We start from the raw sequence: 13,139 nt of genomic DNA, 5'->3' as shown, positions 1-13,139 counted from the left end.
TTTGCGCTAGAATTGAATAATCGAGTTGGGACCCATTAGCTTTTTCTATTTATGACACAATCAGTGCTTGTGCCAAATTTCAAGTTTCTATGACATTGGGAAGTGAGAGAATTAGATTACGTACGTAAAATTTGGAAGCTAATTCTTTTGCGCTTAAAATTGAATAATCGAGTTGGGACCCATTAGCTTTTCCTATTTATGACATAGTCAATGCTTGTGCCAAATTTCATGTTTCTATGACATCGGGAAGTGAGACATTTAGATTCCGTACATAAAATTTGGACGCAAGTTCTTTTGCGCTAGAATTGAATAATCGAGTTAGGACCCCTTTACTTTTCCTATTTTGGAGATAATCTATGCTTGTGCCAAATTTTAAGTTTCTACGACATCTGGAAGTTGGAGAATTAGTAGCGAGTCAGTCAGTGAGTGAGTCAGTGAGGGCTTTCGTCTTTATATATATATAGATAGATGCATTTTTGTGTGTATATATGTGCGTATATGTATATGCACACATATGTATACATATATATATGGAGAGCTTTTTGGATGAAAGTAGTGAGTTTAAATTTAATTTTGTTTTTGCCCGGCAACCAGTGCACTGAGCGGCACAGGGGAGAGGAGTCCGAGTAGCTGCCGGACAGGAAGATGAGCCTGGCTGCCGCATTCAGGATGGATTGGAGGGGGTAGAGTCTGGAGCAGGGAAGGCCCAACGGCAGCGGGTTGCAATAATCGAGGTGAGAGTGGATGAGGGCAACAGTGACCTTTTTTAGTGTGTCCACAGTGAGGAAAGGACGGATTCTTGCAATGTTCTTCAGGTGCAGCTAACATGTTCGGGCCACAGATTGGATGTGGGGGGTAAAGGAGGGATCAGAGTCGAATATGACCCCAAGGCAGCGGGCGTGCTATCTGGGAGTTATGGTGACATCTTTGCATCTTTTCTCCAAAACATCACCGACTGTCTGCTGTCTCTAACAAAATGTCCTCTCTCTACCTAAAACTGAACCTCTCAAAAACTGATCTACTGGTGTCTCCACCCTCTACAAACCAACCTCATCCTGACGTCTCCATCTCAGTGTGTGGCACCACCATAACTCCCAGACAGCATGCCCACTGTGTTGGGGTGATGCTCGACTCTGATCTCTCCTTTACCCCCCCCCCCCCCCACATCCTATCTCTGGCCTAAACATGCCACCTGCACCTCAAGAATCCACCATTTTCTCACTGTGGACATGCTAAAAATGCCAGTGGTCAATTACTACTGGGGCTACTATGGGGGTCAATATTACTACTGGAGCCACTTTGAGGGGGGGGGGGGGACACTGTTTCTACTGGGGCCACAATTACTACTGGTACTACTCTGGCAGTCACTGTTACTACTGGGGCCACTATAAGGGAGTCACTATTACCAGTGGGTCCACTAAGGGGGTCACTCACTATTGAGACCACAATGGGGGACCTTATCACTACTGGGGTCACTATGTGGGCCTCTCTTATTATTGGAGCCACTCTGATTACTGTGGTCACTTACTACAGGGGCCACTATTGAAATCACTCTTATTATTGGAGCCACTCTGATTATTGTAGTCACTTACTACTGAGGTCACTATGGATGTCACTATTACTACTGCAGTCACCATGGGGGTCACTATTACTATACTGTCTTACAATTACAATAAGCCCTTTCAAAGGCACCCATAAGGCTGATGTGAAATCTGTAAAGTACGTAAGGAAGCTGATATGGACTGCAGGGATAGAGTATTCCTATAAGGCTAAGAAGGGGCTGCAAACTCCAGCCTGGGGGTAAATTTCAATAAAATGGGGCATTACATTTAATGGTAAAAAGTGAGGCTTGTGGGAGTGGTGGCACATAATGCAGAGTGACATCAGTACATGCAGTCTGAGAAGAATCTAATGCCCCTTTATATGTATTCATATTTTATTGCTCAGTTTCTCTGAAGTAACCACAACTTCATAAAATTTTCCATGTGAACAAAAAGGTAAACACCCGCAGATTTTAATGGACTTAGAAAGAGGGTAGGAAGGATCCAATCCCTGGATGTCCTTATTGACAAAAATGTCCAAGAAGTTTAGGAAATACTAAAATGGAGATTCGCAAAGCACAATCGTTAACAGCGCCTAGAAGAAAGAATAATAGGAAGCATACAAAGAGACCATAACAGATTAACACAGAACTTACATACATGCTAAAAAGATATATGTGAAAAATTTGGCTATCAAATGGAAAGGTGTGGGGGGGGGGGGGGGGATATCTATACAAGAATATAAACCAGTCTGCAGAAACTGAAGGGCAAGTGTCAGAAAAGCTAATAATGAACTGAAGCAATGAGAATAAGTCCCTGAATCAGCGATCTTTCAAAAGTAAGTTAGCATAATATGCAATATTGTTACACTCAATAACAGCCACCAGGCCCTCTTGAACTATTTTATAGAGTTCCTCTAGATATAGGAATTGCCCCCTTGTTACAGTCACAGTTATTGGTATACATACATGATGGGAGAGATCTCTGTACTGACCCTTGATATATTATAAATAGTTATTAGAGCGCCCCTTTGTTGCAGTCACAGTCCTGGGTATAAATAGATGATGAGAGAGATCTCTATACCAACCCCTGATATATCTATGTATAGTTATTAGAGCGCCACCTAGTTACAGTCCTGGGTATAATAGATGCTGGGAGAGATCTCTGTACTGTAGATAGATAGATAGATAGATAGATAGATAGATAGATAGATAGACAGTTATTAGAGTGCCCCCTTGTTACAGTCCTGGGTATAATAGATGATCGGGGAGATCTCTGTATTGTCCCATGATATATTGTATAGTTATTATGCCTTTTTAATAAAATTAAATTATCCCAATTTTCATAACCTCTCTGGGTATTGTAGTCCATCTATTCCGGTTATTACTTTAGTTGCCCACCTTTGTACCCGCTCAAGCTTTGATATGTCCTTCTTGAGTCCCAGAACCCAAAATTGTCCACAATATTCCATGTGTGGTCTGACCAGTGACTTGTGAAGATGAAGAATAATGTTCTGATCATGTGCCCCTAGACCTCTTTTGATGAATCCCATGATCTTATTTGCCTTGACAGCAGTTGCCTGACACTGGTGGCTCCATGTATCTTCCCTACCCATGTGCATAACATTACATTTATCAGTGTAAGGCCTTTCACCCACTAGCGTTATTTTTTAACGCTGTGATATCGCTGCGTTTTTTTCAATGGGACTTTCTAATGTTAAAAACCAAATCGCACAAAAATCGCAAGTTTGTGCTTTTGTGATTTTTGTGTGATGCGATTTTAACATTAGAAAGTCTAATTAAAAAAAAAAAAAGGAAGCGATATTGCAGCATTAAAAAAGAACACTAGTGGGCAGAAGCCCTTAAATATCATTTGCCACTATTCTGCCCCCAACTTATCTGGATCCATGGTCTATTTTATGTTATAATTTCTCTGTTTTAGAAATGTCTTGTACAGTATTCTTTATTGCATTTTTTCAATTCAATTTTTATTATTTTACATTTTTAGCTAAATTTAAGACTTGTGATGCCCTTTGGCAGCTTCTGGTGCCTTTGGGATGCCTCCACCCTCTCGTCAAGATTGGATGGACATGCCGAGGGATTCTGGGCTGTTGCGCACTCTCAAGGCACTGGACAGCAAGCGCATCCGTGTTAAGAAGCTGCCGCCCTCAGGTCCTGATATTTCAATCATAAGCAGTACTTCTCGGTAGTGCTGTTGGCTCTTGCTGACAGTAACTATCAACTTATAATTGTGGATATCGGGGCCTACATTTTCAGGACTTCCACAATGGGTCAGCGACTTATGGTGGACCACTTGTTCCTGCCGGACCATCTTCTTGGCTCTTCAGGTCTACCTGCCCCATTCATCATTGCATAAAACCATTTGGCAAAATTAATACACGTTTCATATATTTATAAAATTTTGCTAATTATTAACTAATACCTCATTATCTCTTTGCGCACCACCCAAAATCTGTCCTAAAAAGAAAATCAAAAATATGTTGGACACTTGTGACTGAGCTGTTAACAGCTGTCAGGCACAGCAGTCCAATACTGCCGCCCTACTGTTTGCATGTGCACTACTGCTTTCAAACATTGTGGGAAACTAAATGGGAGCACACTGTATGAAAGCAACATGATAGCAGCATCAGCTATGTGCTGACATATCTATGTATATTGTCAGTAAACATACAGTGGCTTATAACAAGGCTAATGTATGATAACTGCTACAAAAGTTTACATTTTGACAATAGCTAAACTGTATACATGCCCCTGCTTATCATGCTATCTTTTTTCCTTAGGGTGCTCTCCGTAAGGAGAAAAGATAGTGTTCCTGACTCCCGTCCGAGGACTCTCACTAGCAAAGCCAGACTCCTTCTGTACACTGATAAAAGGGCAAACACCTTGAAACAGCCGTCTGTGTATGGATTCTGTCTTGGTTTTCAATCCCCAGTCATTGTGACAAAGCGAGTATAAAGAGTCTAATATTAACTTGCAGAAAAGTTGCCTTCCACTAGGTGGCACTGCAGAGGCATTGTACCATTTCCCTTATTTGCATATTACCCAGAGGAGCATGAATGGCCTCCTCATGCACTTCTTCTAGGTGCTTTCCCTAAGGCTAAAAGATTCCTGACTCCCATCACAGGCCTCTTGCTAGCCAAGCCAGAAACCTACTGCAAACTGATGAGAGGCAAACACCCTGAAACAGTTGTCTGCATATGGATTCTGGCTTGGCATTCAATTCACAGTCATTGTTACAAGGCTTGTATAAAGAGTCTAACATTGACTTGCAGAAATGCTGCCTTCCAATAGGTGGCGTTGCAGGAGGCATTGTTTCATCTCCCTTATTTGCCTTTTTGCCATGTCACATGAATAAAGTATTACAACACAGCTTGCTGAACTAAAATATTGTTATCAATCATAATCAAATTAAACATTAATTTCATCTTTTTTCATTAAAAAGTGCACAAAAAGGAAACCAAGGTAACAGAAAAAATTACCTTTACAGGTCCCTCAAGTAATGTTTAGTTGCTCTAGCCTTTGGCTTCTGTTTATTATACTAGGGCCAGGCTGGATGGGGTCACTATAGAAGGGGCTATCGTGAGGGGTCATAATAGCAGTCATGCCTATGAAACTGACTATAGGCTCTATCTGATGAAGGCTGAGACCCATGGCCAGTTTCATAGGGCATGTACCGATCATTCTGATATTTGAGAGGTGGCGGAGACGCAGGAAAACTTTCAGCTGCAGCTTGTAGATGCCTTCTATAACTTCTTTGCAATTCAGGCTAAAAAACTTTCAACGGGTGGTAGACAGGTCTCAAACAGCGTCGCAATTGCTGCCTGCATAGTGTGGACTTTGTGACATGGTAACTCCAGGAAACAATGGATCAAAATGCGGTAGTACACATCTGCCCAGTCCTTCTTTCTCCTGAATTGCAAGTAGGCTATGACATTTTGGTCTACTTGCAATCCAGGATTGGGAGTTGCAGCTGGCTCTCGCCGCCTTGCCGCAGCAAAGTGTGGCAATTTGCGCAGAAGTAGATGGCTGCACACGATCCTCCATAAGTTCCTGGGCCACAGGAGTGATGTTGCGCAGGGAGAGTGTGCCTGTATGGGCGGTTTCCTCGCCTTCCTCAATATACTCATTTGGGAAGTTATCAGATGACTTAATAGAAGAAAAAACAGACTGTAATCAAACAAGTTTTTAGGTTTGGGGTCACGTGAAATGCAAATCTCGCGGAATGTCTGCAGCGGAAAACATTCCCCATAGAGAGAAGAAAGTCCGCAGCGGAAATGCCGCCAAAATTGACGTGTTGTGGATTTGAATTCTGCGCCACATTTCAGTTCCACTCAGCTTTTTGCAAATCTCATACACTTTGCGGCTTAGTCTCAGTTTTAAAAATACATGCAGAATTTGCATGCAGAGGGGCCACACGGAAATTCCGCAGCATTTCCTCCCCATCTCATCCTAGCCTTAGAGTGTTTGCTGTATTAGCAAAGTCCTACTTAGGTGACAGATATAATTCTCTAAAGTTATTAAACACAGGTAAATATCAGTTTGCTCTTCATGGAGGTGGCTGTAAAGTGCAATTGGTCTTTGCAATTTGCCACAGATTGTAGGCCATTTACAAGTTTCTGTAGTAATTTATAGGACACATGAAGGTCCATGATGGCCCAACCTACTTTATCTTGTTCCACACAGTTTTCATTATTTTTCCACAGCAAAAGGCAAACTATACCAATGCAACATTTCAAAAGTGATACAATATATAACTATTGGCCAAATGTCACCCTTTTCTTAGCCAAATTATGGCACATAATAATCAATGAAGTAGAGTTTCCAAATGACAATCAAAACCCAGAAAAAAAATGCAAATATGCAAAACACTTATGGGGCCGTATCTACCACCCTTCTGAAAAAGTGCAGGAGTTGGTTGCATTTGTAGGGCCTTTTAGAGAAGCGCGCGGCGCCACTCCTTGATTGGGAGCCAACTTTGCGCCAGTACTGGTCCCTCGCTGTCCGCCAACTGGCCTTGACATCAGTCACTATATTACTCAGTAGATACAATAACATAAAAAAGGAAAGTTCTCTACGACCAAAAAACAAAAATCCGTGCAGGCAGTAAGAACACTGTAAGCAGTGCTATTTAAAAAAAATGCTTTACAGTCGATACAGCAGTTTAGCACAAGGCCAGCCCCAAGTAATCTGTATACAGGGGCATTGAACATGTGTTCGTTTAAATTTAATTGCACACAACTCCTAGAAGCACAGTGAAAAAATAAAGCTGACTTCAACAGAAAGTGTCATATAGAGTGACAGATTAGGCATCTAAAACAATTTTTTGCATTGCAATGTCCTTGCTCGGAGTCATAACTTGCTAAAGATGTTCAGAGACAAACATGGCAAAAGAAATAAAAGAAAAAAATACTCTCAGAATTGCTTGCGCTGCTGTAGAGAAGAAGTGTCTCACCTATCCTCTAAAACAGCCTGTGCCACATGCTCTATTTTTGTGCACAATTTGTGCAGCAAAGGTCCCATGGAAGGAGCACAAATGCACACTCAATGCGCATGCAAATGTGCAATACGCTGGGAAAAAAGGAACACATCTGGACCTCATTAGGCTAAATAACCTTATAAAGAACGGTGTGGGGGTAGTAGCGGGGTGCCGCACGGATATGAACAGGCCCTGTGTGCGCAAAAAAGTACAGTGCAATATGCTGATACGTGTGCAAAGTTACCTCACTTGCTGTGCAAATGCGTTGTGCTGAATCGTGCACAGTTGCGCATACGCTCTTGTGAGGGAGCCCTTACATTCTCGCCCAGACCAAGCATTCTCATTTTATATACCAACCTTTTGTGCAGCACAGTATCAAACACTTAGGAAAAGTCTAAATACACAAGATCCAATGACTCTCCCCACTCCAGTCTAGAACTTGCCTCCTCGTAGAAGCTAATCAGATGGGTCAGGAACGATCTCTGACAAACCCACACTGATACGGAGTTATACAACTATTTTCCTTAAGGTTCGACCTTTTATGTGGCATAGTATCAAACGCTTTGAGATATACAAGATCTAATGACTCTTCTTGGTCCATTCTACAACAGTGACCCCTCATAAGCCCATGCTGATATGGAGTTAAACACTATTTTCATTGAGGCAAGGTTAGTATTTTAGAAACCCTTCAAACATTAGAAACCCACAATAGAAGTTAAACTTACCGGCCTGTAGTTTCCAGGGTCACTTTTTCATCCCTTTTTGTATATCGGCACCAGAATTCCTGAGGGCCAATCCAGTGGAACAGACACTGTCACTATAGAGTCCTTAAATATAAGAGACAATGGTCTATCTATAACATTACTTAGTTCCCTAAGAATATGGGGGTGTATGCCATCCGGATCCAGCGATTTTTAGATTTAAATTTTTTCAAATCTGTAAAACTGCTAGACAAGTGCACATAGTTTGAACTGACTCTTGGTGGGGATTACACATGCAGTTTTCGTGGCAACTTTTTGAGCCACACACAGAAGTTCAGGCTTTATTCCCATTTGCTCTGGAGGCTCAGTTCAGAGCATTCAGCACATATCTGGCATGAAGTCCCGGACCAAATTGTGCAGAATGTTGCATCATTTCATGCAGGAAAATTCCAGCCAGTCAATCGAGTCTGTCTGGCACCGCTCTTGGCCGACATGTGCTGTATCTGGCAGCTGAGGTATTTTCGTTGTTTGTCTCAGAAGAGTGAGCCGAACAATGGAAATACAAGCGCAGGTGTGAAAGCATGCTTACATTAAAAAAGTATCAGTCTTTTCTTCATACTTTTTGGATTTAATTCTGGTTTTGACTAGAAAAACCTACAACAGAAACTGCATATGTGATTCCAGTCTGATAGGTTTTTTATTCCTCTTGAGTTTTCGGAAAGGGATTCATAATTGTCAGCAGAACGAAGAGACAAAGACTTGTTTATGTGCTTTACTATTAGTCAATGGCTCACCTACAGCTGTCTGTCAGGCAGATTCCTTCCACCACCCTTCCCATATAATGTCTGGTCAGGCTTAATCCATGCAAGATTGACTGGAACAGCTGATTCGGGGAAGGGCGGGTGAACAGCACTTCTTCCCCCTTTGTCGCCCCAAAGGCCAGAGCAGCTGTCAAGAGGTGGAGGCAGGTGTCTCAAGTTAGTAGGGAGCATAGTTCAGAAAGTAGTGATTGTATGAGGTGAAAGCTGTACAGATCTCCCACTGCAAATAGCAGAGCTTCAGTGCTCCTCCACCTCCTCTTCTCCTCCTCCTTCCCTCCCTCTTTGTCCCTTCCAGGCATACGCATGGCCAAAGGGGTTTCTCTAATCAAGCCACCTGTCTCCCTTACCTCCCCCACCCCCCATGCTACCCCCCTCCTCTCCAGCCCAGCTGTCCCATGCATAGGCACATTCAGACTAACCTCATTCTCCTCTCTCTCCAGTTTTTCCTAGCAGGCATTGCACTACTAGTGACATTTCAGGTGACTTCTTTCTTGCTTTTACCCATATGTCCCCAGCCTTTAGCTTTTTCCTATTGCTTTGTAGCATCCCTTTCTGCTAACTCGCTATCCTGTCTATCCGCAAAAGTGGACTCCACACCAAGAGTTGTTGCTCACAGAGTGGGCTCTGACAGAAGCATGTTTGGCGTCTACTGTATGGAATATCCCTATCCAGTTGTGCAGGTAAGACTTCTCTATTAGACTTCACATGCTTATATAGAATGGAATAATAGCCATTTTAATTTTCAGGAGGCAGTTAATTACTAAAAAAAACTGATTTGTATTTTAGCTTTTTAGTACTTCTAAATCTGACTATTTTCGACCCATGGCAGCTTATATAGTGTGTTTGTAACATTCTCTCTTGGCTATTATAAAGTATTCATGTTGTTTTTGTCATTTAAGAATGCAATAATCGTGCTTGTATAACTTTACATACACCTACGGTGTTTGTTTATAACTTGTATATAACTACAATGATTAATCTTGACTCTGAAGGTGTTTTTAAGGATTAGTACCGTCCCAGCACCTACTCAGCACAGGTACTGCCGCATCATCAGTTTTATCAAGTGATTTCCTTCTACTTTGAAGAATTAGATTGTAGACTTTTATGCAGAGTTCATTCTTCAGATAATGTTTAAAAAACATCTACATTACAATTATTTGAGTGTGTTTTATATTAATAGAACAAATATTGATTGATTGTACCTTCTGCGAGATGTCAGTGACAGATCTAATGGTAACTCAACCCCACAGAATGTCTTGGGGAATGGGATACAGTGCAGTATAGCTATGTTTTTAGCAGACTGACCTTGAAAACTGTTGCCGTCTGTAAGGAAGAGCACTTAGGCCCCCCGTCCGGCTTATACAGATATCACACTCATAAACATGCAATTTTTTAATTTTTTTTTGTCATTGCGATGTGTTTTGCGAGAAAAACGTATCACATCACATGCAACTTTCATGCACATGAAAATCACATGCTTCAATAGCAAAAGTAGAAATAACACACCACAGGCATTTACATGTTAGTCAATTTTTTGGGAGGGGAAATTGCTGAAAGTTAGGGCATACTGCGTTTTTTTTGTTTTTTTTAAAGCCATTGAAAACGATAGGTTCTCTTCACGTGCAATTTCTGTGTATCTCATAACGCACAGAAATTTCTCATGAAACTTGCCCGTGCAAATACTCCCTTAAAGGTTCAACCTTCAGTTCTATTTCTTTCTACATAATTGAAAATAATAGCAATCAGTATGAAATCCATATTTAGCAAATACATGCACACTTTCTCCAATATAACACTTTTGTGGGAATTGTGGGGGGAAAAAGGAGTTGCTTTCAAATTGTAGGCACTGCTTTACAAAGGATCTACCTAGCGTAGCTCTATGCTTTATTCTGGGAAACGTGGAATTCTTCAATAGCTGTATCACATTTCTCTTGTAAGTTCATATACCACTTGTGATATGCAAGTATTAGTATATGTGTCCCGTTGTGTATCGTCCCTTCATGCTAAAGGGTAGCTGAATCATTCAGCACCAGACCACATTTTGCTGTTATCGTATCCTTTAGATCAAGGGCAGAAACAAAGTGCCCCTCTCCGAAGGTGAGCGGAGCCGGGAGGTGGAAGGCATGAGCCCCTCCGGGCCAGGTATGCAGCGCATGTTTAGGGTGGCCTGGGCCACTCCTAAAACTCAAACTGCTAGAAGGGGTTACATTCATGATTGCACTCGCTCACTAGCTACATTCTGTCGCTCTGCATCTTAGGCCCAATGCACATGGCCGGATTTGCATTGCAGAACCTGGAGCAGGCATCCACCTCCGAATTCTGCAGCAAATACCGGCCATAGCATGCACTGTAAAAGCAGGTTTCCATGCCCATGAGCGGAAACTAATTGCAATTTTCTGCTCGCGGGGAGAGAATAGCAGCATGCTCTATTTTGAGCCAGAATCTGTGCGGACGGCTTCCACTGAAATCAATGGAAGCTGTCAGGCTAGCGGCCCTTCCGCAACCATCATTGCACAAAGGCCATGGGATCTGTGTCATCGCCTAGTGACGACTCGGTCACATTTGTACTGCACATGTGCAACGGCCGGCACATCAGCCAGGCACCGAGCTAGATTACTCTGCGGGATTCCACATGCGGAATCCGACCCAGTCGTGTGCATGCGCCCTTAGTGTTATGTTGCATAGCAGAGCTTCTTTACTCTTCCACCCACCCGGCTCTGGCACTCACTGTACTGCAAGCACTGGAGCTGGGTGGGGGAAGAAGTGAATAAGCTCTACTATGCAACATCACACAGAGCTTCAGAGGACAGTCAATGTGTCAATGAGTGCATTCATGAATTTAACCCCTTCCAGCTGCCAGACTATTAGGAGCAGGCCAGACTTCCCTATGGAGGCTCTATACAAAAGGGACACAAAGGGGTTCTTTTACTATTTGGGCCTACAGAGGAGGGCAATATTTTTGGTGGGGCGACAGAGGTGCTTCTATTACTTGGGGGGGGGGGGTCTTATTACTGCGTGGGACAACAGAAGGATTTTTATTACTGCGTGGGGCCATAAAGGGGATTTTATTACTAAGTAGGGGTCCCACTTATTGAAACAACCCTAATTCAAAAAAGTTGGGATGCTGTGTAAAATGTAAATGAATGTAAAGAAAATTACTGGACACAGTATTCCAGATGAGGTCTGACCGAGGAAGAGTAGAGGGGGATAATTGCCTCACATGGTCTAGACTCCACGCTTCACTTAATACATCTTCTCTGGGCCAACCCTCATTTAAAATGGAAAACTGTTCTGTGGTCAGATGAATAAAAATTTGAATTTTGTTTTTGATAAACGACGGATGCTGTGTTCTGCGGACTCGAGGGCAGGGAACATCCTACTTGTTATCAGTGCACAGATCAAAAGCCTACATGGCTGATGATATAACATAGTATGTAAGGCTGAGAAAAGACATCTGTCTATCCAGCGGAGCATATTACCCCCCAATGTTGATCCAGAGGAAGGCAAAAAAAAAACAACAATGCGGTAGAAGCCAATTTTCCACATTTAAGGGAAAAACATTCCTTCCCAACTCCCGAATTATCCCCAGATCACTGACCCTCCTGAAGTAATTAGTGATTATAACATATAATATTGTAACACTCATTCAGACCCCACTTCTACTCTTTTTATGGTGAATCATTAGTACCTATGGCATTAGCAGCTTACACATGCTGAAAGGCACCATGAATTCATATAGAGGTTGCACAACAACATATGCTCCATCCAGACAACATCTCTTTCAGGGAAGAACTTGCAATTCAGCAAGACAATGCGTAACCACATACTACATCCATCACAACAGCATGGCTTCCAGTAGAAGTGTCTGGGAGCTGAACCGCTTGCAGTCTGGACCTCTCACCAATAGCAAACATTTGGTGCATTAGGAAATAAAAAATCCAGCAAAGATGACCGGGGACTGTCAAGCAGCTGGAATCCTACATCAGACAAGATTGGGACAACATTCCTCTCCCAAACATCCGGCAATTGGCTCCTCATTTACCGGACATTTTACAGACTGTTGTACAAAGAGGGGATGCTTCAAAACGGTAGACATGGCCCTGGCCCAACGTTTTTGACGTGTTCCTGCCATCAAATTCTAAATGAGTTAAAGGGGTTGTCCCGCGGCAGCAAGTGGGGTTAAACACTTCTGTATGGTCATATTAATGCACTTTGTAATATACATCGTGCATTAAATATTGGCCATACAGAAGTTATATACTTACCCCCTCCCGGTGCTGGCATCCCCGTCTTCGCATAGCTCCGCCTCCGTCACGTGGTGCCGATCAGCCAATGAGGTGGCTGTAATAGGCAGTGGAGCGCAGACTGGAGAAGAACATCCACGGTGCACCATGGGAGAAGACCCGCGGTGCACCGTGGGAGAAGACCAGCGGCGCCATCTTTGAAAGAAGAATCTTCAAAGCTGCAGAACAGGGATCCAGGTAAGCGAAGTTTGTTTTTTTAATAACAAATGGATGCAGTTTTACTGTCTACTAAGGTGGGGTCTGTGTAAAAAAAAAATTTTAGGTTTCGGCGCAGGA

At 42.6% G+C, this 13,139-nt stretch overlaps 1 protein-coding gene across 8 annotated transcripts in view; it reads left to right on the top strand.

Annotated features, from left to right (window-relative positions):
- Window positions 1-9,001: 9,001 nt before the first annotated feature.
- Window positions 9,002-13,139, top strand: part of RBFOX2 (RNA binding fox-1 homolog 2) — a 242,997-nt gene continuing 238,859 nt past the window's right edge. For 3 of the 8 annotated variants that reach the window (XM_066596171.1, XM_066596170.1, XM_066596164.1), the window contains exon 1: window positions 9,005-9,239. In XM_066596171.1, the coding sequence (XP_066452268.1) occupies window positions 9,195-9,239 (45 nt within the window). In that variant the 5' untranslated portion in view covers window positions 9,005-9,194. Of the gene's footprint in view, window positions 9,240-13,139 lie in introns of all 8 variants that reach the window. The other 5 variants (XM_066596172.1, XM_066596165.1, XM_066596173.1 and 2 more) reach the window with 4 other exon arrangements.

This window comes from Eleutherodactylus coqui, chromosome 3 (assembly GCF_035609145.1).
Source record: "Eleutherodactylus coqui strain aEleCoq1 chromosome 3, aEleCoq1.hap1, whole genome shotgun sequence".
Lineage (NCBI taxonomy): Eukaryota > Metazoa > Chordata > Amphibia > Anura > Eleutherodactylidae > Eleutherodactylus > Eleutherodactylus coqui.
This window is presented reverse-complemented; position numbering and strand designations above follow the sequence as displayed.